This window comes from Microtus oregoni, unplaced genomic scaffold (genome assembly GCF_018167655.1).
Source record: "Microtus oregoni isolate MIOR12 unplaced genomic scaffold, Mior012 000112F_000, whole genome shotgun sequence".
NCBI lineage: Eukaryota > Metazoa > Chordata > Mammalia > Rodentia > Cricetidae > Microtus > Microtus oregoni.
This window is the reverse complement of record NW_024544730.1, coordinates 321412-349376: the sequence shown is the minus strand read 5'-3', so window position 1 is coordinate 349376 and position 27965 is coordinate 321412. Positions and strand designations below refer to the sequence as shown.

Genomic DNA, 27965 nt, shown 5'->3' with positions numbered 1-27965 from the left:
GCACACACACTTGTATGCAGGCAAACACTCATACACATGAAATAAAATTAATTTTAAAATAGCACCAAAACATGAAAATGGGGCACTTAAGTGAAGGCTTAATGTCACAGAAGAGGAGACTGTATAAGGAAAGTGAGATGAAAAGCTAGCTCTGGCCACATTGTAAAGTTCCTCAAATCCATAGTCTAGAAACTTAAAGTTTGCATTTTTGAGCTATAGAGAATTTAAGGTTTGGTTTTGCTTGCTTACTTGTTTTGTGTATGTGTGTACTCATTTGAATTTTAGCCTGATAACTAAGACAGTTGGGTCATACAATTGAAATTATAAATTAGCCTTGAAATATGTTTTCCTGCCTTGTTTCTAATTAAAACTGGTTTCACACACCTCAATGGCATCTTTGCTTGAATGTACTTAGAATAACATTTGATTGCTTCCAAAATGTAAATTCATTCTCAAAGAGAAAAATGTCTCTGTTGACCTTTATTTGAAGAAATACTGTGCCAAAGGAACAGAAGGCAAATCCAAACCAAAAAAAAAAAAATGTCCTGTGTATTTAGAGAGACTATATTGCTGCAACAAACATTTGCTACTCTAGAGGCTTTTTCAGAAACAAGCTTGTAATTGGATGTGTGTGTTTTGGTATATTTGTTTTGAAAACAAAAATTATGTTATAGTTACATGTGTATAATTAATCTTTTTGAGTTGGTATCTGTCTTTACTGGAATGTATTGAAGGGTAACACTGATGGAAATAAGAAGGTGATTATAACTAAAAAAGAGAAGGATTCTAATAACAATGCTGAGTTCTCAGGATGGAGCTTAAAACTCTTGAGATAAGAAATTATAATGTTAGCATTGATGTTCTAGTTAGCTGATTGTTGCAGGTGCAACAATCTCTGGTCTGGGAAAAATCTTATGATTGCCTTGGCCTTAGATAATATGAGACCACTTCACATTTGTGGTCTCATCTTTGACCAAGTGTTTTACCATTCCATGATCATAGCATTAGTTATCACCTTCCTTATTTGATCCTAGTAAAGGTCTCTACTTTGTAAGTTTAGCTTGTATCTAAATTAACTCACTAATAGTAAGCACAGATAATCAATAATTGTCTTCTGAGTTCTACCAGTTAACTATGTTATATCACTAGTTAGAAAAGTAGTTGGTACCTGTGGTTTTATTAAGTAAGTTGGATTCAGTTGAGCAGTTTTGCTATTCTCAGCTAATCCCCATTATGCCTATGATCAACTACAGTAAAGCAGGGAGCTGCTTCAAAGGTAGGGTATCTGACAATTGGGACAGAGATAAAGGATAGGAACTCTAGGCTATCTGTTATTCATTCATCTAACAGCAACTAGCCCTGACTTGTTTATAGTGTCTAAGAAAGTTTATAAGTATGAGAAGCAGAAAGGCTTCTTGACTTAGAACTTACACTGTACCTCTGATATATTCTCTCTAACCAAGTCAGAAGGTAATCTAGAATCAAAGTGCTGTAAAGTCACCTTGAAAAGACACCAATAAAAGAAAATGTAGAGCTGGATATGATGATATAATACTATGATCATACATACCACTTGTGCAGTTGATCAGGAATTCAAGGCCAGATTTGGCTATATGAGACCCTGTCTCACGCCCTCCTTCAAAAAAAAATAAGAGGGAAAGAAGAAGAAAAGGCAGGTTAGCTTTATTATGATCCTCCTCAGCTGCCTAAGTGCTGATGTTATAAGTGAATGTTACTACACCCCAATATTTCTAGATGCTTTTTTTGATGTGTATGGGGGTCGAGACAGGGTTTCTCTGTAGCTTTGGAACCTGTCCTGATACTCGGTCTGCAGACCAGACTGGCCTCACACTCATAGAGATCCACCTGCCTCTGCCTCCTGAGTGCTGGGATTGAAGACTTGCACCACCACCACCTGGCCTCTCTATATTCTTAAAAGTTACTCCTATGAGATATTTTATCTTTTTGTAGTTCTGGGAAAATAAAACCTCAGACATTGCACATGCACTAAGGTACATCATCTGTATTTTCATCAGAAATAAACAGGAAGGTATTCAATTTTTTTATGGTCAGGACCTCGATTACAGTCCTTTGTAAAACTTGCATGGTTACATACCTATATGTTCCTCTGTTTAGGTCAGAGTAATAATTGTGGGTCCTTACTATAGATGATGTGAAAAACTTAATTGGAGGTATAAATATAGCTGCAAATTCTTGGTACTCATGTCATCAAGACATAGGGCTTATATCCCTGACTTAAATCTGAATGAGTTTGTGATCCCTTAAGTACAATAGAGTAAGTTTACTTATGAGGCTAAGTCATAAAAGGTGATACAGCTATTGCCTTGTTAAGTTGAACAGTTTTGAACTGTCATGTGAGAAGTCTACCTAGAGCTGGAGCTGTAGTTCAATGATAGAGCACTTGGTTCTACATTTAATTCCTGGTACCACCAAATGTTTTGACCCATGGCCCCCCCATGGTAGTTAATATTAATAATTTATTTGATCCGATTTTCAAGGAACTAGGAAAGAATAAGGTGGAAAGACCTACTCTGAATATAATTAGTACAATCCCATGGGCTGAGTGCTCTGATAGACTATAGGGGAAAGGAAAAAGCTTGTTAGCAACTCACACACACACACATGTGTGTCTGTGTGTTTGTGTGTCTCTCTGTCTTTGTCTCTCTCCTTTTAGGTTTGTTACTGGCCTGCCCTTGGCATTTTCCTACTCCTACTCCTCAGCCCCTTTTTTTGGATGCCTTGAATTTAATTTCTCTGTCCTTCCAAACTCTTTGTCATGACTGATACCAAGAACCAAAATAAATCTTTTCGCTCATCTTTTGCTCACAGCAATGAGAAAATGACTGATATACTACTGAGACCATAAATATAATATATAATATAAATGCCCTGATGATGGTTTCAGTCTGAGTACAGCTATCTTGGTCAGAGGTTCCGGATGAGTGAAAAACCCTTAGATGATTCCATCTGTTTGAATCTCCTCAGCTGAGAGATGCATTGTGAAGTTTTACACATAGAAAAAGCAATCCTTAGTTTCTTCGGATTTCCTCTCCCACAGGATTTAAGGGGTGAGAAAGTGGTGAACTCTAAATTTTACAGTGTTTTTTTTTATACAATAATCAAAAAGTAAGCAGCATAAATGAATGGGCATGAATGAGCCAGGAAAATAAAAATGTAAAAGCTGAATATGGTGTCATATACATATAATCTCAATACTAGGGAGGTAGAGGCATTAGATTGACAAGTTTTTAGGCTCATTCATTTCTTGTCACCTCTGGATTAGAGTTAGATGGTTAAAAAATGAAGTAAGAATAATTTGTAACACATAAAATTTTGTTCAATTGCCTTTTCAGGGTCCATAATATTTTGTATTGGAATACACTCATGCCCATTCATTTATGCTGCTTACTTTTTGATACATACATACAAATAAAACACTCATACATACAAAAATATAAATCTTTAAAATGGTTAGGCCATCTCCCACACAAAAACAAACGTTAACTCAAGTATGTATGCCAAGAAAACTCACAATTTTCTCTTTTTACTCTTTTTAAAAGATGTATTTGTTTATTGGTTTATTCATTCGTGTATTTTGAGTCTGTGTGTGTGCACCATGTGATATTTGCCTCCCTGAAATAGGCTTTTTGGTTGCATTCATTTTCCTGTTAATAAAGTAACTTAATCCATGTGTGTGTGTGTGTGTGTGTGTGTGTGTGTGTGTGTGTGTGTGTGTGCGCGCGCGCGCACCACAGAGTTGTAGAGGTCAGAGGAAAGCTTGAGGTGCTCAGTTCTCTCCTTCCATCTCTGTATGGGTCTCAAAGGTCAAATTCAGATTGTCAGGCTTAGCAGCAAATGTTTTTTTGCTTGTGTAACCTATCACTGACCATCTTTTTCTATATCTTAGGAGGTTTGAAAAATTAAAAAGTATTTTTGATGAAGGATCTTGAAAAGATAGTTTGAGCATGTAAATCATGGGAGTAAGACACAGGTTTAGCATTGTTTGACATAAAACTGGGGCAGAGTATGGAGAGGGATCACACTAGAAATAGATGCTGCTTAATTGTGGCAGGTCATGTTGGCCTTGACAAGGATATTAGTAAAGGCCTTAGGAACAAAGGGCACCTATTAAAGTCTTAGAACAAAGTAATGCGATCCAATTTTTATTTTAGATAAGTCTCTATAGCAGTTAGGAAGGGGATAAATTTGAAGACAATTAAAGTCAGTTAGGAAGCTACTGTTGTATTCTAGGTTTGAAGGAATGTTCATTTAGAAGATTATTTTAGCAGTTGACATGCTAAGATTTAATGATTGATAAGATGTTACAGAGTGAGGTAAAGAAAAAAACAAACTTTTCTAATTTTTTTTTTAACTAAAGAGAATGTTACTGAGACTACAGGAAAAGAGAGACAGTAGAGAAGATAGTCACATCAAGGTTGGTCATCTTTTATATTAATATATTTGGTTGGCAGGACTTTTTTATTTTCAGATTTTATTTTCTTCTATTATTTAATTTTTTCCTAATGTTTTTCTTTTATATATATAAAAGAATATATATATATATATTGTATAAAATAAAGGGTTTCATTGTGGCATTTTCATGCATGCTTTTCGATTCTTAACCCTTATTTTTCTTTTCTACTGTTCTTCCTTTCTCCCAAATCTCAAACTTTACAAAATGCTCCAGAGTGGAAGGAGAGAAAAGATGCTGTTTCTAAAGCCTCAAGAATGTAAGGCACTCCAGGAAACTACCATCATTTATAAAATAGTCAGATTGTTAGATGATAATATAGGAAACCAGAACAAAGCTTTTAGAAGCCAAAGGAGTTGTTTCAAGAGGGATGTAACACACAGACAAGGGTTGGGAAACATGCAAATAGGTGACCTGTTTAAGATGTCTGTCATAGAAGCCAAGCAAAGACAGACTATAAGTGAAAAAGAAGAGACAGGTTGTAGACTATTTTTCAAACATTTTCAAGTGAAGGGAAAGAAAGCAATTGAGTATTATTTATAGAAAAACGAACTATAGACAGATACAAATATTTGTATTAGTTACTTTATTCGTGTCATAGTGAAGAATACATGGAAGCAGTGGCAGTAGCAGCTGTTGACTGAAGCAGCAGAAGCATAAAACAATAGATCATATGCAGTCTGGAAACAGAGAGAGATAAATCACACCAGTTTACAGGATGGTGTGGCTCATGTTCAAGGTGATCTTTCCATCTTTACCTGGAAATGCCCTCACTAATGTATCCAGAGGTATATGTTCTAAGGTAATTCTAATAACCATTAAGATTAAAGATTAACAAGTCCTCTCCTTGTCAACTTGATACCAAACTATCACTTTAAATACTAATATTTCACTTTTGGCCCTTAAAGCCTCAGGCTCATCTCATATGGCAAAATATATCTAATCCATCTTCAAAAGTCCTCTTAAAAGTCTTAACAAAACATTGTTGAGACAAATAAGTACAGAGTTTTAACTAAAACAAGCAAAACAAATCACTTTCAGTGTACAATGACACAACCTTAGTGCAAGCCTCGATGCCCCTTCCATCTTATATTTTGCATATGTGTAAACCACTCCCATTCCAAATGGGAGAACTTGAGATATAACAAGGAAAAATTGGCCAAAAGCAAGACTGAAACTCATCAGGACAACATCAGATCCTGTAACTCCATATCTAACATCTGGAACTTGTGATCATGTGGGCTCCAATGGGCTTGGGAAGCCCTGCCCCTCCAGTTCTTCTCCCTGTAGCACATGTAATTTATCTATTGGGATAACTCCACTTTTTGCCTGCAGCTATCCTTGGTGCATGTTTCATGATCTTTGCATCTCTAGCATTCTATGGTCTGCATTGCAATTTGGGCCTCAGTATTTTTCTACAGTGACTTCTCAGGGTCTCCTTGATTGGAATCTCTTTCACATGCAGCCTAGCCTCATCAGCTTTGGAAACTTCCATGACCTCTGCACTCTTGTATTTTGTATGACTGCAAAAATCAGTATCATGTGGTTTATGCTGCCAAATTCTGTTGCCAGATCATGATATAGTCTGGCCCCTACCTACAATAGTTGTAATGGACTCTGTACAAAATCTTGGCTGCTGAAATAGGGCAAGCACTTCACAGGAAGTTGTTTTTGAACCAAGAACCCACCTCAGTGGCATTTTCAACTCACCTCTCTCATTCCATTGAATTTGCATTTCTACATGTTGGAGCATTTGGTGGGTGGAGTCCTAAGACTTCAGAGTACCTATTCTATAGTCCTGATACGAAAGTGTGAGGTTTCTTTTTAAAGGTTCATTTCTCTAAACACATCTTCTCTATGACTTGAAACTTGTTCATGCTTCTCACTAAATTGCTTGCTTTTCATAGATCACTGCTCTCTTAACAGTGCTAAGATCAGTGAGCAGTAACCATATCATTGCCTAGATGTTAAATTGGCCTGAAATTTCCTCCACCAAACTTCTTTTTTTTTATTGAGAAAAGGAGAAGAAAAAAAAAAACAAGTTTCTACCTCCTCCCAGCCTCCCATTTCCCTCCCCCTCCTCCCACCCTTCTCCTCCTCCCCCCACTCCTCTCCCCCTCCCTCTCCAGTCCAAAGAGCAGTCAGGGTTCCCTGCCCTGTGGTAAGTCCTAGGTCCTCCCCCCTCCGTCCATATCTAGGAAGGTGAACATCCAAACTGGCTAGGCTCCCACAAAGCCAGCACATTGCGTAGGATCAAAACCCCCGTGCCATTGTCCTTGGCTTCTCATCAGCCCTCATTGTTCGCCATGTTCAAAGAGTCCGGTTTTATCCCATGCTTTTTCGGTCATAGTCCAGCTGGCCTTGGTGAGCTCCCAATAGATCAGCCCCACTGTCTCAGTGGGTGGGTGCACCCCTCGTGGTCCCGACTTCTTTGCTCATGTTCTCCCTCCTGCTCCTCATTGGGACCTTGGGAGCTCAGTCCAGTGCTCCAGTGTAGGTCTCTGTCTCTATCTCCATCCATCACCAGATGAAGGTTCTTAGCCAAGAGGATAACTATATGTTTTTCCTTGGGTTCACCTTCTTACTTAGCTTCTTTAGGTTCACCTATTGTAGACTCCGTGACCCTTATTTATGGCTAGAAACCAATTATGAGTGAGTACATCCCATGTTCATCTTTTTGGGTCTGGGATACCTCACTCAGGATAGTGTTTTCTATTTCCATCCATTTGCATGCAAAATTCGAGAAGTCATTGTTTTTTACCACAGCGTAGTACTCTAGTGTGTATATATTCCATACTTTCTTCATCCATTCTTCCATTGAAGGGCATCTAGGTTGTTTCCAGGTTCTGGCTATTACAAATAATACTGCTATGAACATAGTTGAACAAATGCTTTTGTCATATGATAGAGCATCTCTTGGGTATATTCCCAAGAGTGGTATTGCTGGGTCCAGGGGTAAGTTGATCCCGAATTTCCTGAGAAACCGAAACACTGACTTCCACAGTGGTTGCACAAGATTGCATTCCCACCAGCAATGGATGAGGGTACCCCTTCCTCCACAGCCTCTCCAGCAAAGGCTATCCTTGGTGTTTTTGACTTTAGCCATTCTGACAGGTGTAAGATGATATCTCAAAGTTGTTTTGATTTGCATTTCCCTGATTGCTAAGGAAGTTGAGCACGATCTTAAGTGTCTTTTGGCCATTTGAACTTGGTTTATGCCCATAGTCACCCTAGGAAGATGGTGTTTTTGAGAAGTGTTCCTTTGTCTCTTCCCTTCCCTAACCACACTCCATTTTCTTTTATTTTTATGATTGTTGTTTGAAGCAGGGTCTCACTAAGTAGCTTTGACTGGCCTAGGACTTACTATGTAGACCTGGCTGGCCTCGAAGTCCTAGAGAGCAACCTGCCTCAGTTTCTGGAATTCAGGGATTAAAGGTTTGTGTCACCCTGCCCCACATTTCACTTCTAAACTCCACTCATTGATAGCTATTTTTTTTTTTGCTGCTTTTTAAAACAATGGTTATTTATTTTTATTTTAGATGTATTGGTTTGCCTGTATATATGTATATACATCATGTGCATACCTGATGCCCACAGAGACCAGAAGAAGGCATCACAACCCCTTTAAGTGGAGTTACATATGTTTGTGAGCTGTCATATGGATGCTGGTAACTGAAACCAGGTTCTCTGCAAGAGCAGGAAATGCTCTTAGCCACCAATCCGTCTCTGGAGCCCCCGTTTTGCTATTTTCAATACATCTTGCTTGGGGTATAAATTGCTACACAGACCAGTAAGATCAAATTAGCACTCCTTTGAAGATATAGTTCCTGATAATTGGTGTTTGAGATTTCTTCTGGAGTGGAATAAGTATACCTCGGTAGTAGAGTACTTGCAGAGCATATACAGGGCCGTTGATGTAATCCCAACACTGTAGAGAGAGGTTTCTTCTGATTCCCAAGAGACTCTTCCTTCCCCTCTTTTCTTCTTGTTTGCTTTGGTGTATTTGACAACCTATCCTTGAACTTGCCATAACTTGTTTGAAAATTAAGTCATATCCACTGGGGGAAGAATTAGAGCCCTCTATTCTGACTTCCCTTTTTGGGGAATAATCACAGCAATGTCCTTCTGAATGGTAGCTCCATGTCTCTTGAGCTTGCCTTCCTATAGAATCTCAACCCCTCAAGCTGGGACTAAGACAATCAAGGACTCAGTATTTTTAGTGGCACCACACCCAAGGCATTGTCTCCATCCCATGATTGAGGACTAGGTAGAAAAAAAGGAGTCTAAGAAGGTGAACCCAAAGAAAAACATAGGCATCCTCCTGAATATTAACCTTCATGAAAGGAGACAGAGACAGAGACCCACATTGGAGCACCGGACTGAAATCCCAAGGTCCAAATCAGGAGCAGAAGGAGAGAGAGCACGAGCAAGGAACTCAGGACTGCGAGGGGTACACCCACACACTGAGACAATGGGGATGTTCTATCGGGAACTCACCATGGCCAGCTGGCCTGGGTCTGAAAAAGCATGGGATAAAACCGGACTCGCTGAACATAGCGGACAATGAGGACTACTGAGAACTCAAGAACAATGGCAATGGGTTTCTGATCCTACTGCACGTACTGGCTTTGTGGGAGCCTAGGCAGTTTGGATGCTCACCTTACTAGACCTGGATGGAGGTGGGTGGTCCTTGGACTTCCCACAGGGCAGGGAACCCTGATTGCTCTTCGGGCTGACGAGGGAGGGAGACTTGATTGGGGGAGGGGGGGATGGGAGGCGGTGGCGGGGAGGAGGCAGAAATCTTTAATAAAAAAGGAGTCTGCCCCACACAACTTTTTAATAACTGGTGACAGAATAAACAGTATTGATGGTACTGATCTCCCAGGAAGAAAGACTTCCAACTGGCATTTAAGGAAGAGGAAACTCTATGTTCTTAGCTGCACCAGTCTGGCATGAGGTCTATGCTAAAGAGACAGGGAATGAATTGAGGTCAAATGCCATAGATTGACATTTATTTACCTTGAGTTTTAGTAGATTATCTTGAACAGATGTTCCTTCCTTTGCTATATGCCCTTAAGACCATTTCTAGAGGTTTCTGATGTTTGGCTATTATGGTTTTAATTGAAATAACTTTACCAGTTTTATTAAGAAATGAGTCCCCAGAACTGCATATACAATTATGCCAGAAGTAGAACTGGACAAGCCTTTTAACGTAAAGTCTTGTGTCTCTTGTTGCCCATGGTTACACAGTAGTGGCCATGGACTTGAACTTCTACCACCTTGGTAGATTGTGAGTGGCTTGAAGTCAGTATCTTTGTAGTGTGTACTATCATTTTTTTTTCTGTGACTGTCATTCCTTAACTGACAAAAGTCAATTCTACTTTGTGTTTTTAATATTTTATGATTTTAAGTGTTTGTTTTTTTATTCATGATCTGTGATTGTTTTAATTAACTTCTTGCTGTTGACGACTTACAAACTATCTCCTTTTTCTTAATATTTCCATTTAATAAAGTGGCAAAGAATGCTACCAATCACATATATAGTAGTTCCAGTTTTGTGTGTTTCTGAATGGGTGTTTAAGGCAATTCTGAATTACATCTTGGTTTTAGATAATAAAGAATTTAAAAGTAAGGGCCTAAGTTGCTGATTTCTTTTTGTCCAGCCCTATCTTGAGAAAGCAGTAACAGTATTTATGCCAATTGAAATTGTTGTTTTTAGAAACATCATATCCACTTTACTGCGAGTCAATTTTATTTAAATCACGATGGTCCAATAAAAACATTGTTAGATGTTCATGATCTAAATTCTGTTGTATGAATTAAATTACGGTACACATTAAAAGCCACAAGACGTTTGTTTTGTAATATATGGTGTTACTCATTAATAGCCTTTTTTAGGATAAGCTATTATCTCCCTTCTTAATCCCAGCAAAGATCACTTTTGTTTCAGGTATGTACTTTTTGGGATTCTCCAAATACTCCATTAGTGTATTTTTTCCCTGGGTGATACCTTTGTTCTTGTTGGCATCTGTGGAAGAGAATCCAGCAGACCTGTCTTCCTCTCATACTTTTGAACAAAAATCTTTTTGGCTTCCTCAGCATCACCCATTCTTAATTTGTTCCTTGCTGTTCAACACCACTAACACTATGACCTGAAGACAGATGTTACACTTTCTCATTTTAAGTGTTTGTGTCTTCCTTAACTCTAGTGTAAGTATGTTTTCAGAAAGGTGATAGACTCAATCTGTTATTAACAACACTCAGGGAAGATGTAGTCCAAAGCTTCACAATATTGGAACTTTTTATAAGAAAACTTACTATGTACATAGAGATATTTTAGAATAGGTTTCTTTTTTTCCCTTTGATTTTTTTTCAACACACCAATTTTTTTCAAGACATGGTTTTTCTTTGTAGCTTTGGTTCCTGTCCTGGCACTTGTTCTGTAGACCAGGTTGGCCTCGAACTCACAGAGGCCACCTGCCTCTGCCTCCCAAGTGCTGGAATTAAAGGCACGAGTCACCACTGCCTGGCGTAGATTAGGCTTCTTGTTTGGAAAATAGGAACAAGGAAAAAGGAAAGGAGGCAGGAAGAAAGACTGTGTGGTCATTCTCTTAAAAAATGAGGTGTGTTTCCTTTCAGCCATTTTCTTATGCCTTTCAACCTAGGCCTTTGAAAGTTACGCCTTCATGACTGCTTTTTCTTTTCATGTTCTTATTGGGGTCTCTAACTGGAGATAACTCAGCTGACACCCCCTAATTTGATTCTGGCCAGCAGTGTACCACTCAGCATCTGTAGTTTGGACTAATGTTATGGTCTCACTCAACCTTTGGAATTCTTTGAATTAATTTGTTGGGATAGTCTCACTATTATAATTTAGGCTGGCTTTGAATTCATAGCAGTTCTTTAATGTCAGCTTCTCGGTGTGGGCTGACATCTAGTACAAGTCTATATTGATCATTTCACTCAGTGTTGTTCTCTTTCCTAGGATGCACCATGATGAAACGACAGAGACCTTTCAGCAGCAGTGAGAGTTCAGATGAGTGTGAGTAGAACTAGCTAGTAACCTGTGTATCTTTGCCAACTGAGGATATCTTCTTTGACTTGAGAATAAACTGTTGCGTGCTTCCTTCAACAATTTAAATCTTTCTGAAAAGGAAAGGTCAAGATCCATTTTTTATTTATTTAATTTCATTAGAAATGTATAAATTAAATAGAAAAAAATTAAAAAAATAAATAGAATTGGTTTATATGTAATATAACACCTTTTTACATTAAATATGAGTGTAACAAAAGCTAAATCTACCAATGCTTTAATAGAACTTCTGAAAGGAAGAAAAAAGTATTGGGAATATAAACTATAGATCCTGATTTTGATTATAACTATGGTGCTAAATATTTGGTTGTGGGTCAAACATTGATTTGTTTAAAATCTTAACAGTACCCTTAGGTAAGTGCTAAAAGATTATTTGTTTTTTGTTTGTTTGTTTGTTTGTTTTTATTGAAAAAAGGAGAAAAAAAAACAACAAGTTTCCACCTCCTCCCAGCCTCCCATTTCCCTCCCCCTCCTCCCACCCTTCTCCCCCTCCTCCCACCCTTCTCCCCCTCCCCCCACTCCTTTCCCCCTCCCTCTCCAGTCCAAAGAGCAGTCAGGGTTCCCTGCCCTGTGGTAAGACCTAGGTCCTCCCCCCTCCGTCCATATCTAGGAAGGTGAACATCCAAACTGGCTAGGCTCCCACAAAGCCATCACATTACGTAGGATCAAAACCCCGTGCCATTGTCCTTTGCGTCTGTCTCATCAGCCCTCATTGTTCGCCATGTTCAGAGAGTCCAGTTTTATCCCATGCTTCTAAAAGATTATTTGTACCACATTCTTAGTTTTTTCTATAATTTTTTGGGGAGGTGGTGGTTGTTTGTTGATAGATCGTTTTCTCCTGGCAGAACATGAATTAGGATTAACACCAAGTTGAATCTTCACAGTCATTATTAAAGCTTTTATAGTCTGGGTAGTCACTAATGTTTAACTCCATTAAGATTCTCTCTCTTGGGCACAATTGAATTTTTTCTTCATTAGTATGATATCTATGTGATCTCCTGTCTTTCATATATCTAGTTAGTTAACATTTATTTAAAGTAGTGGTTAATATGTTTCAGTATTTTTTTCTAATTATCTTTTGCAGGTCCTTCTACTTCCTTTACTTCTAGCTTAATGTATAGGAAGATGTCAAAAAATCCCAAGGAACATAAGAAGTCTGCTGAGGTGAGATTAAATATTTAATTTCACATTTAAAAGCCAATATCTACCTTCTTCCAACATACTTACAATACCCAGAATTTGAAAATGTGCAAAGTAAAATATATACCACTGGATAGATAGGCTCATTTTCTGGTAATTGTACTTAGTTTCTAAGAAATATTTCATTTCTCTTTTATGAGATGGTAATTTTTACACTGATTTCTTTTTTTTGTTTTTTGTTTGACTGGAGTTATTTTTATTTTTAAAACAATTTTATTTTACATACCAATCCCAATTCCTCTCTCCCATCCTCTCACTCCCCCTACCTTCTCCCCACCCCACAACCCCCTATCCACTCCTCAGAGAGGGTGAGGCCTCCCATGGTGAGCCAACAAACTCTGTCACATCACTTGAGGCCGAACAATCTAGGCTGAACAAGGTGAATGAGCTCCAAAAAGCCAGTTCATGTACTAGGGATAGATTCTGATTCCACTGCTAGTGGCCCCACAGACTGCTCAAGCCCCTCAACTGTCACCCATATTCAGAGGGCCTAGTACAGTCTTATGCAGGTTCCCCAGCTGTCAGTCTGGAGTCAGTGAGCTCCCACTAGCTTGAGTCAGCTGTTTCTGTGGGTTTCCCCATCATGGTCTTGACTCCTTTGCTCATAATATTTTCTCCCTCTCTATGACTGGACTCCAGGAGTTCAGCCCAGTGCTTAGCTGTGGATCTCTGCATCTGCTTCCATCAGTTACTGGATAAAGGTTTTATGATGACAATTAAGATAGTCATCAATCTGATTACAGGGGAAGGACAGATAAGGTGGCTTCTCCACTATTGCTTAGATTCTTAGCTGGGGTCATCCTTGTGGATTCCTGGGAATTTCCGTAGTGCCTTGTTTCTCGCTAACCCCATTATGGCTCCCTCTTTCAAGGTATCTCTTTCCTTGCTCTCCCTCTCTGTCCTTCACCCAGCTCAACCTTACCGAACCCTCATGTTTTCCTACCCACTCCCGTAATACCCTCCCCCATGCTGTCAGTTTATGAAGGAGATCTTGTCTACTTCCTCTCTCCTGGGGAATCCGTGTATGTCTCTCTTAGGGTTCTCCTTGTTTCCTATCTTCTCAGGGGTTGTGGACTATAGACTGATTATCCTTTGCTTTATGTTTAATATCCACTTAGGAGTAAGTGCATACCATGTTTGTCTTTCTGAGTCTGGGTTACCTCACTCAGGATGGTTTTTGTTCTGATTCCCTCCATTTGTCTGCAAATTTCAAGATGTTATTGTTTTTTACCACTGAGTAGTACTCCATTGTGTGTGTGTGTGTATGTGTGTATTATAATATATATCATACTTTCTTTATCTATTCTTCGGTTGAGGGGCATCTAGGTTGTTTCCAGGTTCTGGCTGTTATAAATAATGCTAGGGACATAATTGAGCACATGTCCTTGTAGTATGATTGAGCATCCTTTGGGTATATACCCAAAAGTGGTATTGCTGAGTCTTGAGGTAGATTGATTCCCAATTTTCTGAGAAACTGCCATACTGATTTCCAAAGTGACTGAGCAAGTTTGCACTGCCACCAGCAATGAAGGAATGTTCCCCTTACTCCACATCCTCTCCAGCAAAGGCTTTCATTAGTGTTTTTGATCTTGGCCATTCTGACAGGTGTAAGATGGTATTTTAGAGTCATTTTGATTTGCATTTCCCTGATGGCTAAGTATGTTCAGCATTTGCTTAAGTGTCTTTTGGCCATTTGAGATTTCTCTGTTGAAAATTCTCTGTTCAGTTCAGTGTCCCATTTTTAAAATTGGATTATTTTGTAGTTTGATATCTAGTTTCTTTAGGAGGTTTTTTTAATATATATTTTGGAGATCAACCCTCTTATCAGATGTGGAGTTGGTAAAGATTCTTTTCCATTCTATAAGTTGCTGTTTTGTCTTGTTGACCATGTCCTTTGCCTTACAGAAACTTCTTAGTTTCAGAAGGTCCGATTTACCTATTGTTACTCTCCGTGTCTGTGCTACTGGGGTTATATTTAAGAAGTGGTCTCTTGTGCCAATGCGTTTAAGTGTACGTTCCACTTTCTCTTCTGTTAGGTTCAGTGTAACTGGATTTATGTTGAGGTCTTTGATCCATTTGGACTTGAGTTTTGTGCATGGAGATAGATATGGGTCTATTTGCATTCTTCTACATGTTGACATCCAGTTATGCCAGCACCATTTGTTGAAGATGCTTTCTTTCTTCCATTGTATACTTTTGACTTCTTTGTCAAACATCAGGTATTTATAGATATGTAGATTAATATTAAGGTCTAGGGCTTAGAGGGTAGGGCCTTCCAGCTGGGAATCCAGACACTCACCTCTCAAAGTGTAAGTGGGGCCAAGGCTCTGATGGTCTCAGATGCAGTAGGGGATGGTTGCAGGTGTGGGGAGTCTCCTCTCAGGCCTCTGGAACTTTTCTGGGTGGGGATGGGGCACAGATGTACCTCCAAGGGCGAGGGCCTAGAGAATAGGGCCCTCTAGCCAGGGACCCAGACACTCTCTTCACACTGATTTCATTTGAGGAATTAGTTCCCAGCTCTACAGCTGTCCTCCCCGAACCAGGAAATCAAAGAGAGCTAGACTTGGAGATCTATGAAGTATCTCAAACTCTTATAGCCTAGTGTTGAAAAAAGTTACATTAGAGGATGGGAGATAGTACAAGAAGAGGCTAGGTAAAGAGGTTGTATTTGGAGAGGGAAGGACTGAGTCCTGACAGCTTTTCAAATACTACTAGCTCACTTCTCTGATGCTGGTCATCTGCCCCAAGATCATCAAACTATCAGAACTGTACTTGCATTTAGTGGATCATACAGACTTTCCTCAGTGGAAATTAAATTATGAAAAATTGACCCTGTGCTCCTTCAGTTTTAGTAGGAGTAAACATTTTTGGCTAGAAAGGAAAAAAGAGTGCATTAGTTATCTGTTCCTGCATTGGCAATAATCACAAGATTTATGGCTTAAAATAGTATACATTTATTATCTCAGTTTCTGTGAGTAAGTAGTCTGTACTAAGTGTGGCTAGATTCTGTGTTCAGAGTCTTTTAAGGCTGCAAACTCTGTGTTCACTGGGATGTTCTCACTGGAGATTCGAAAAGAATTCACTTTCAAGTTATAGGCAGAATTCCTTTCCTTGAAGCTGAAAGACTTGAAATCCTTGTTTTCTTGCAGTCTTTTGACAGAAAGCACCCAGTACCTAAAAGATTTTATAGTTTCTTGCAATTTGGCCTTCTCTCACAACAGGGCCACTTTCTCAGAGGCAACAAAGAGAATCTTTCTATCCCATATGCTAGACTGAAATTTTATATGACATCAGTATTTTTTAATTGTTTTATCTTCTAAAACATTTGCAATAGTCTATGGTTAGAAGCAAATCATAGGTTCCACTCATTCTCACAATTAAGAACACTGGCTTTTCTTCAAAAGCTCACAACCATCTGTAATTCCACTTCCAGGGGATCTGATACCTTCTCAGGCACTGGGCACACATGTATTATACATACATATATGCAGACAAAACACTCATACACATATGAGAATAAATCTTAAAAAACCATTTTAAGAACAATATTGAGTGTTCAATAGAATTTTCTTTAGTTTGGGTTTTCCCATATTTGTCTTATGATTAGACTATAATTAAGTTTTGGGAGAATGATATAATGGGATGAAGAGCCCTTCTTGTAACATTATATCAAGGATTATTATTTGATTAACATGAGGTTTCTCCAGTATAACATTACTTTTTTTCTCCCTTTATCTTGTTCTTTTCACTAAGACTGGTATACTAAAATACAGGACAGGAATGATGTTAGGCAAAGATTCACTTGCTGAAGGAGTTAACAAATACATTTGATGATATTCTGTAGAAATTTATATCTTCTCACTGACTTAAAAAAAAATATAGGACTGATAAGATGGTTCAGTGGGTAAAGGCACTTGGTGCCAAGTCTGAGAACCTAATTCTACCTCCAGAAGTCACATGGTAGAAGGAGAGAACCAACTCCAGCAAGTTGTCCTCTGACCGTGACACTTGAGTTATGGCACATCCACACACACACCATGTGTACTCAATAAATAAATGAAAAAAATTTTAATTATATAATTTTTAATATGGGCTTATATGTATTTGCTTTATATTTTAGGTTTTTCATAAGTATTAGATATTGAACCTATGCCTTGTGCATGCTAGACAAGTACTGTATTATTGAACTACATCTCCACCCTACTTTATATTTTGGATTTATATATTTAGATCCTACATAATTTTTTAGTTCTTTATTTACAACCAAGTCACTCTTTCTTCTCCTTCCTCTCCTCCTAGTCCCCCTCCCACATCCCCTCTGCCCCCCCCAATCCACTCTTCCTCAATTTCTATTAAGAGGAGGGCAGGCCTCCCATAGATACCAACCAAATATGACATATCAAGTTGAAATCTGGACAAGGCAGCCCAGTATGAGGATGATGGTCCCAAACGCCAGCAAAAAGTCAGAAACAGCCTCTGCTCCCACGGTTAGGAATCCCACAAGAAGACCAAGCTATACAAATGTAACATATATGCAAAGGGCCTAAGTCAGTCCCATGCAGACTCCCTGGTTGTTGTTTCAGACTCTGTGAGCCCCTGAGCCCAGGTTAGTGATTCTGTAGGTTTTCTTGTGGTGTCCTTGACCCCTCTGACTCCAATAATCCTTCACTAGGAGTCTCTTACCTGCCACATCATACTTACTCATATCCTTCTTACCCTTGAGTAATTCACTGATAGTGAAAAACATGGATAAGCTGGCTAAAATAAAGTCTTGAGTATAAAGAAAACTAGAATAAAACTATCAACTTTCTGAAGTGTAATGTATCTCTAGGTGCGCAAACATGCACTTGTGTTTGCATGTGAGTAAAAAAAATGCGCATCTGATGGAGAAAGAAAGAAACAGAAAACTATAATGCATGTAATTGTAAAATATGATACAGTTGAAGAATTATGCACGGTGGTTCATGTCTATAATACTAGTACATAGGAGGCTAAGGCAGGAGGATTGCCTCAAGTTTGAGACCAGCCTGGACTACAGTATTAAGTCCTGCTTTACAAAAAAAACAAACAACAAAATGGGAGAATAGATAAAGCAGCTCAGTGGTAGATGTGAAGCCCAGGGTTATGTCCAGCACCACAGGCGGAAAAGTTAAACGGAATATATCTTAAAGTATCAGACTAAAGTAAAGATTAAGTAAATGAAAACAAATCAGAAAATAGAAGTTCTAAAGAACATACATAGTAAAGTAGATCTAACTAATATCTATCAAATTGCATTTTTACCAAAATAGACAGTAAAGAATATACCTTCCGGGCTGGAGAGATGGCTCAGAGGTTAAGAGCACTGACTGCTCTTCAGAGGTCCTGAGTTCAATTCCAGCAACCGCATGGTGGCTTACAGCCATTTATAATGAAATCTGGTGCCCTCTTCTGGCATGCAAGCATACATAGAAGGAATGTTGTATACATAAATAATAAATAAATAAATAAATAAATAAATAAATAAATAAATAAATAAATAAATAAATAAATAAATCTTAAAAAAAAGAATATACCTTCCTCAGGTACCCTGAAAGTACATATCCAGAATAAGATAAAATATTTTTATAAAACATCAATAATTTCAGCCGGGCGGTGGTGGCGCACGCCTTTAATCCCAGCACTCGGGAGGCAGAGGCAGGCGGATCTCTGTGAGTTCGAGACCAGCCTGGTCTACAAGAGCTAGTTCCAGGACAGGCTCCAAAACCACAGAGAAACCCTGTCTCGAAAAAACAAAAAAAAAAAAATCAATAATTTCCTTTAAATAGGAAACAAGCAATTTGAGAAGCAAGGTATTTTTAGGCTTCTAAGTGTCTAGTCTAAGATATTTACATTACAAAAGGAAAATATGCTAACCTAACAGCAATGAAAACCAGTAAGACAACATCTGAAGGAATTTGACAAGATACTGTCTGAACTGAGTAGTCATATTTCAGTAAAGAAGACATTTAACATCTCTGATATATTAACAGACAAATCCCAATTGGCAGAACACACTCCAAAATATCTTACAAATACTCTTCAAGTGTCATGAAAGACAGGAAAAGATTGAGACATTGTCACAGATTAGAAGATTCTAGGAAGGTACAACTATGTTGTAATGCAGAATCCTGGGTTGAACTCCAAAGCAAAAAGATGCTAAGGAAAAATGGTGAAAATTGAAGTCTATAGATTAGGCAATAGTATACTGTAATGTTAATTTATTAGTTTAGGAGCCAGTGTAACAACTTGGGCCTGTAATCCCAGCAATTACAAGGCTTGAAGTAGGAGGATTCCTGCAAGTTCTAGATCAACCTTAGCTAGTGTGATCTTTTTTCAAAATTAAATAAGAATATTTATGGTTTAGATAAATTTATTCTAAGGCCAGGTATCCTGGCATATGCCCTTAGTCCCAACATTAAGATCCAGAGGCAGAAGAATCACTTAATTTGAGGCCAAACTGGTGGTCTACCTAGCAAGTTCGAGGTCAGTCAGGGCTATGCAATGAGACCCTGTGTCAAAGCAAAACAAAAAAAAATGAGCAATTTACCCTGTATTTAAGATGTTAATATTGTGCAAAACTAACTGAAGAATACATAAGAATGCTGTGCCATTTTTATAATTTTTTGTACAGGATTTAAGACTGTAGGCCATGGTGGTCTCAGTATAATTATTTCTAAGTAAAATTTTAAATGAGATAATGCCTAAATAATTGTAAATTATCAGGAGATATGTGTTACTTTAAGAGAGTTAATGATTGTTTCTTTTATTAAAATAAAAAGGCTTCTTTGGAATAACCTACAATTGTTTCTTTAAATTCAAGGAGCCAAAAAATGATGGAAGGACTCCTTTTACCCTTCATTAAATTAAATCCAGTCTTTTATTAAAATAAAAAGGCTTCTTTGGAATAACCTACAATTGTTTATTTAAATTCAAGGAGCCAAAAAAATGATGGAAGGACTCCTTTTACCCTTCATTAAATTAAATCCAGTCAGTATGCCAAATCTTCCCAAACAGAAGTTGTCATGCCCATTTAGGAATCAGGAGATGTTTCTCCTAATAGAAATAGATATTGAGGGCTGGAGAGATGGCTCAGTGGTTAAGAGCACTGCCTGCTCTTCCAAAGGTCCTGAGTTCAATTCCCAGCAACCACATGGTGGCTCACAACCATCTGTAATGAGGTCTGGTGTCCTCTTCTGGCCTGCAGACATACACACAGACAGAATATTGTATACATAATAAATAAATAAATATTTATTAAAAAAAAAGAAAGTAATAGATATTGAGCATGGATAATTATTTTTATTTTTTTCTCTAGGATAATTGTTTTTAAAAGAACATTAAACAGTATCAGTTTCATAGTGATTTTAAAGTATGTGCAATGTGTCTTCCCAGGTATTCCGAAAGGACCTCATCAGTGCGATGAAAATCCCTGACTCTCACCATGTTAGTCCTGACAGCTATTACCTCTTTACTGACACATGGAAAGAAGAGTGGGAAAAGGGAGTACAAGTGCCAGCCAGTCCAGACTCTGTTCCAACACCTTCTCTCAGGTATTGGCATGTTTACAACTTTGACTTAGGAAAAGAGCTCTTTTAGTTTTTTGTGTGTTTTCTTGTGGCGAAACTGAGGAGTAGCTACACATTTCTAATGTACAAAGTTAACCTAACTATTAAACCAGGTCGTGATTGATCAATAAATTTCAGCTCATTTATCTAAGAAATTTATAAGATGAAATGCTCTGAAGTCCAATCTAAAATTAGGAAAAGATTTCCCCAAGATTTACATATCTGACTCAGCCATCAGTAGCATTTATTAGTCTTTTGAAGACTAATTAGTCTTCTTTTGAAGACTAATTGAAGAGATAACTTTCTCATAGGAAATTGCTTCAATGTAAGTGGAGTCTCATCAGTGATGGTACTACTAGTAAGTAACCAAAGCATATAGCTTCTAAAACAGGAACTCAAATGAAAAGGGAGTAATAGAATAATTGGGGTGACTGTAAGCACATAACCTTCACTTCAAAGACTTGAAAACAGTTAAGATAGAAAGACAGATTTTGTGGAAAAGAGATTTTATTCCAAAGGAATTTGTAAGCTCTTCAAAGTAATGCTGGTTTTAGAAACCATTTTATCCTACTGATTTTGGTGTTCCCAGTGCTCTCCACAAGTCTGACGTGAAGTAGAATGTTCAGTATAATTCTGAGTGAATGCAAGAATTAATAAATAGAACACACAGCTCCAGATGAAGGAATGGTAGAACGTGTTGGTTACTGTAAGAAAGTATAAATCTCATTCTACATTTATTTCTACTACTTAATAAAGTACTTTATTTGAGGTAGTGTCTCACTATATAGTCTAGGCAGGCCTTGAACTTACTGTATAGCCCAGAATAGCCTCAAACTACTGTTCTTCTGCCTTAGCCCTCTGAGTACTGGGATTCCAAGCGTATGTCATCATGCCTAATACATGTTAGTTTCTTTCTATTTTGTTTTGTTTGTTTGTTTTGTTTTTCAAGACAGGATTTCTCTATGTAGCTTTGGAGCCTGTCCTAGAACTCATTCTGTAGACCAGACTAGTTTTGAACTCACAGAGATCTACCTGTCTCTGCTTCCCGAGTGCTGGCATTAAGGGTGTGTGCCACCACCACCTAGCACATGTTAGTTCTTAAAGGCTAGAGATAAACATCCCCAATTTCTCTACTCTTGTCAGCATGTTTATACGTCCTGCTAATGCTCTAGAAGTGCCTATTGAATCACTTCTAGGAATGCAGGCCCAGGCACCCCACACTCAGTTAAGGAAAACTCCCAAACCCTTTCTAGTTTAACACACGTTCCAAGCTTCACTTGTTTATCATTGATACCGTCTCCTACTTCCTAAACAGAGTAACACCAGGAATGAAAAAGAAGAGCGAGGGGCATATTTTCATGCCTTTGCTGTTTTTTACATAAATATAATGGCCCTAGTACTGTATTTTCCATTAACACTCCAAGGATTATTGAAACACCTCAATGTTTGGCCTTGATATTAAGTCAGTATATCAAATATACTTTATTGGGGTGAGTTTAATTTTTGCAAGTTAAGTGGAGAATGTACTACTTTAAAAATTATATCTATCTGATAAGTAGCACAACAAAATTAGGATGGTTTAATAAGAGTAAATTTAGACACTGAGAGTTAGCTTCCTCTCACCGAGACATATACTCCCTAAGTCATATGAGCACTCTGCTCTAATATTTCTTCTGAGAGTTTAGGATATTTATCATTTTATATGTTATAATTTTTAGTAAATACCCTCTGTTTCCCATAGTTCTTTGCCTATCTTATAAAGCCCTTAATTTTAATTGATCAAGGTAAGCTACTAAATTAATTAATGATCATATAAATTCCTTAACGAAATTCAGAACTTGATAGGTAGATTGTATTTTCAGTTTCTTAGAAGGTATCAGTAATTTTGTAATATATATTTCCTTTGCTTAGCAAAGGTACCTAAAAGATTTGTTAAAGCAGATTTCTTGCTGGAGGCATGGTGGTACATGCCTTTTATCCCTGTATTTGTGAAGCAGAGGCAGACAAACTTATCTCTATTACTACATAGCAAGTTCCCAGACTAGCCATGGCTACACATAGTGAACCTAGTCTCAAAGAAGACTTTTAAATCATATCCTCAGAGTTTTTGATTTGGTAACTCTGAAGTGTGAGGCTTAAGTTTGATTTGTTTTGTTGATCTACATAGGGTATCACTGTGTAGCTCCTTGCCACCTCCTGTGCTGGGATTCCCAAGTGTTGGAATTACAGACATGTCTAGCAGTTTCTCGCACAGTGTTTATACCAATAGTCTAGAGTATGACACTTTGGGAACAATTTTTATGGAATATGTTAATCATATTTGCTGAACTTAATTGAATTTAGCATGTGTATGTCTGTGTGTGTATGCACACGTGCACATTTAAGTACAAGCATGTGGAGTTCCAAAAACAGCCTTGGATGTCATTCTTCAGGTGACATCCATCTTTTTTATATGAATTTTGATTTGTATTTATTTTATGCTAAATTTATTCCCAAGCCATAAGTGTTCGTACTTCTTCAGGGATACCTTTTCATTCTGTGCAACTTCTGACTTAAAAACAATTTGTTCATTCTTAGTGATGATCATCTCAGTGTGACAGAGGCCATTCATGTGTGGGTTAATCAGACCATGAACTCTAAGTTCAACAGCCCTTCTTAGATACTTTGTTAACCTGTATGTGTTCAATGACTACAGATTCTACATCTAAAACCTTAAGTTCAGCATTATTCTGTGTATTTTTAAGTATATGGAGCAAAAATTCAGCGTTGTTTTTGAAACACAGACCCAGTCCAGCCCCACTGCTTGACCTGGGCACAATATACTACCAGAAAGGCACACATTACTTTTTTTTAAAGTGACATAGTTAATCTTTTCTGATATGCATGCCCTTGATGACCTAGACAGCTTCAAGGGAACACAAAGATTTGATCCTCTTTATTTGTATGGTTTTATAGAGTTTTCTGGGCCAAGAAAATAGTAAACTATTTAATTAAGTCACCTCAAGCTGCTTAGAGGAAGAAGCCTTAATCTTTTTTTTTTTTTTTTTTTTCCGAGACATGGTTTCTCTGTAGCTTTGGAGCCTGTCCTGGAACTAGCTCTTGTAGACCAGGCTGGTCTCGAACTCACAGAGATTCATCTGCCTCTGCCTCCCGAGTGCTGGGATTAAAGGCATGCGCCACCATTTCCCGGTTCTTTTTTCTTTTTTAAAGGCAGTGTCTCCTTGGTCTGAAATTCTCCAAATATGATGACTGGAGAATTCCCAGTAAGCCCCAGGGAATCAGCCTGTCTCCATTTTCCCAGTGTTGAGATTACAAGAACACACCACTATGCCAGGCTTCTTTTTTTGTTGTTTGCTTATTTTATGAGGGTCCTATATATCAAACACAGGTTCTTGTGTTTGTAAAGCATGCACTTTACCACCTCATGTCTTCCTAGCCCCTGGAGTTTGTACTTTTGTAAGATTCTTTGAATATTCCCCTTTGGCTTTAAGTAGTAATCAACCATATTTAGAGGCTCAATTACAGAATTGGAACTTTATGTTTGAAGTACCTGATCTCAGTTATAACTGCTTATTGCACCTGCTACTCTTAATAACCATATTTTTCAGAAGCCAAACTGTTCTATGGTTTCTTTGGCCTTTGTAGGCCACCTTCAAAAATTAAGTCTTGCCTGATGGTGGCAGCACATGTCTCTTACCTCAGCACTCAGGAGGCAGAGACAGTCAGATATCTGTGAGTTTGAGACCAGGCTAGTCTACAAGCGAGTTCCAGGACAGGCTCCAAAACTACAGAGACACCCTATCTTGAAAAACAAAAAAAATTAAAAATATAAACAAACAAATCAATAAAAAGTAAAAATTAAGTCTTTATGACATGATATTAGAATATTGAAAAAATACATTTTTATGCCTTCATCTATATTTTCAAAGACAAATTTAAAGGAGGTAGAAAGTTTTAATTAAAAAAAAAAGACAAATTTAACCAGGTTGGTGTGTACAATATTTAGGAAGCAAAAGTTCTAAGCCAACCTGGACATAATGAGACACTAACTCAAAAAATAAAATCAAATTAATTAAGTTTTATATTATTGTATCAGGCTTATTTGATCCCATAACATCAAATGGCTGCAAGACTGGCTTCTGTATATGACCTGATTCTCTTTAGTGGAATGTATCTTCATGATGTTTGATAATTTTCTGATTCATTGTGGGTTTTTTTTTTTTTTGCTTTTTAATTTTTTAGTCGCACACACTTGTATGTGGAGGTGAGGGAATAACTTTCAGAAGTCAATTCTCTCCAACTCCATGTAGGATCAAGAAATTAATCTCAGGTTATTAGGCTTGGTGGCAAGTGTCCTTAATTATGGAGCCACCTTGACAGCATTATTAATATTGAGTTAGTAATATTATTGAGTCTTCGAACTATTTTTACATTTACAGTATGAATCATTTGTCAGATATATAGTTTGCTCCCAGTGTGACAGTGCACATCTTTAATCCTATCTCTTGGGAGACAGTGCAGGCAGATCTCTGGTAGTTCAAGGCCAGCTTGGTCTACTATCTAGTTCTAGGATAGACAGCCTCTGCCTCAAAAAATGTGGTTTGTATTTACTTTCTTACAGCTTACTATGGATGCAAATTGTCTTTTCATTCTTTTAATAGTCTTTTAGAAAGTAAAGGTATTTTTACTCCAGGTCATTTTTTTTTCTTTTAGGATGTTTTTAGTGTCAAATCTATGAATTTTCACCTACCTTCCATCCATTTCAAAGAGTTTCACATGTGTTTCTTTTAACAATTTTATAGTTATTATACTTTACATTTAAATGTATGATCTCTTTTGAGTTAATTTTTAAAGTTTACTCTTTGTCAATTTTATGCATATATACTTTGATTATTTACAACTTTCTAATTCTCTTTCTAATCCCCCTCCTATTCCTATTAAAGCACTTCTTCCCAACAAATAACCCTCCTGCTTTAGTGTGTATTTTTCAAACTTAATTAGGGTTGCTTATATAAGCATGAGTAGAAGGTTATTTACTAGAGCATAGGCAACATCTACTGGCTACACCACTGAAGAAAATGGATCTTCTTCCTCAGTAGCCATTAACTGCTAATAGCTCATTACTCAAGGGAAGAGTGCTGCTTCCTAAGCTGCTCCCTGTCCATGATGGAACATTGAAGAACCAAATATTTTGTAGCTCTTCTGAAGTTAATCATAGTTGCTGTGGTTTCATGAATGCAGTAGCCATATCATGTCCAAGAGTTTTACAGCACTTCTCTCTATTCTCCAGCTCTTTTAGTAGTTAGGTTTCTATATGGATTTTTCGTATCTCCTAAGTTTGAGTTATCTTTTGTATTACTATGTCCGACTATTTCCTCTTCTTTAAGGCACTTTTCTAGATTTCTGGTCTTTACAGACACTCTAGGTTAACACAGCATCTACATTTTCAAAGCTAGAATGCACATATGAAAGAGAACACAGAACATTTGTCTTTGGGTGTCTAGGTTACCTCAATATTTTCCAGTTCCATCCATTTTCAGCAAATTTCATAATTTCACTTTTTAAATTTTTTTCAATTATTTTATTTCTTATGCATATAGGCGTTTGCCTCTTTGTATGTCTTTTTAAAGCTATTTTTAATTTGTATTTATTTGTTTTATGTATGGGTGTTTTACCTGCATATATGTTGGTGCAGTGTCCACAGAGGCCAGAAAAACGTTTGGATCCCATGAGACTGGCGTTTGAGACAGTGTGGGCATCCATGTAGGTGCTGGAAATTGAACAAGGTCTTCCAAAAGCAGACAGTGCTCTTAATGCCTAAACCATCTCTCCAGCAACCTTTAAAAAAAAAGCAAACTATGAGATAGGGTCTTGCTTACAGCCCAGCCTGGCCTTGAACTCATGAGCAGTCTTCCTACCTGAGCTTCCTGAGTGTTATGATTATAGGCATGAGCCACTAAATTCTCAGGTCCTTGGGATTTTTCTACATATACTATCACGTCACCTGAAAATAAAATTGTTTTCCTTCTTCCTTCATAGTCTCTTCATCTTTTATTTTCTTTGACTATTGCAGTGGCTAAAATTTCCAGTATCACATTGAGAACAGAGACTCTTACTGTCTCTCTAGTCTTAGGTAGAAACCATTTAATCTTTCAGTATTAAGCATAATATTAATTTTTACGGTTTTTATAGATGTTGTTTATCAAGTTGAAGAAACTCACCTTTGCTCCTAATCTATTATAAGTTTTTTCATCTCATATACTCATTCTGTATCAAATGATAGAAACGTGGGATTATCACCTTTAGCCTGTTAATATCATAGATTGTGACGGAAGTTTTTGAATATTGACTAGACTTGTTTTGTTGAAATAAGTCTTCCTATAATAGCTTGGGTTGCATAATAAAATCTCATAGGTTGGATGCCTTTAACTGCAGAAACTTATTTCTCAAAATTCTAAAGGCTGAACTTCTAAGGATCAAGATCCAGTAGGATTTAACTCCTAATAAGGGTGTTAGTCCTTCCTGCTATTATGACCTTTTCTTAGTGAACATGTAGAGAGAATCAATTCTTTCTTTGATAAGGGCAATAGTCCTATTGGATTAGAGCTTTATCTATATAGACTCATTTAACTTTAACTATCCCTGTCTCCAAACACAGTCACATTGAGGTTAGGTTTTTTTGGCTTGGAATGGCACAGTTCAGTCCATGACACCCAGTTAATTTGGATTTAGAATTTTTTTGGTATAATGCTTGATATAATTTGATGATATTTTGTTAAGAATTTTCTTGTCTGTATTCCTGACATGAAAAAAGCTCTGTTTTCTTTTCTCATGGTATTTTTATTGTTATATTATGGAGGTGATACACCCCTAATAAAAAAGTTGGGGAGGCCTTGTGCAGGCTTCCAAAGCTGCTGTGAGTTCGTGAATGCCACAGTCTGTCATATTCAGAAAATATCCACATGAAGCCTGAACAAGATCAAGGTCCAGTCAGCCTGATATGGAAGGAGGAGGGAATTCTTAAGTCCTCCACCTCTATTTGAGGAGTTAATGGCAGTTGGTAGCCATTGGAGAAAAGTCATTTTTTTTAACGATATGGTCCCTTGACAGGTTGATCATGCTCCCATACCCATGAATATATGGGGAACACAAATTGAACTCAGTGGGCTACAAAAATAAAGGGCATGAAGTTAGGAGGGAGGTAGGAGATGGATCTTGGAGGAATTCACAAGGAGAGTGAAGGCTGACTGTAATAAAATAAATCAGAAATATATTAAAAATTTCAAATTAATAAAAGTATTATGTTAAAATTTTCAATTTAATTGGGGGATATTCTGCCTTTTTGTTTTCAGAAGATACTGTATAAAATTAGTATTGATTCTTTGTAAATTTATTTTTATTTTTAATTATGTCATTTAGAGAGGAGTGTGGGTATGTATACATATATGCAGATGTATGTAGAGGCCATAGGCATCAGATTTTTTTATTTCATTTTACATTCTATACACAATTCCCCCCATCCCTCCTCCCGTCTCCACTATCCCCCCAGTCCAAACCCCCAGCGGGTAAGGGCTCCCCTGGGAAGTCAACAAAG

The 27965-nt window shown here is 37.6% G+C and overlaps 1 protein-coding gene across 1 annotated transcript in view; it reads left to right on the top strand.

Moving 5' to 3' along the window:
• LOC121443688 (protein Jade-3) overlaps positions 1–27965 on the top strand; it is a 100034-nt gene that overhangs the window by 33209 nt on the left and 38860 nt on the right. Inside the window, exons 5-7 of the mRNA XM_041645493.1 lie at positions 11478–11534; positions 12670–12749; positions 20199–20356. Of these exons, the coding sequence (XP_041501427.1) occupies positions 11486–11534; positions 12670–12749; positions 20199–20356 (287 nt within the window). The 5' untranslated portion in view covers positions 11478–11485. The remainder of the gene's footprint in view (positions 1–11477; positions 11535–12669; positions 12750–20198; positions 20357–27965) is intronic.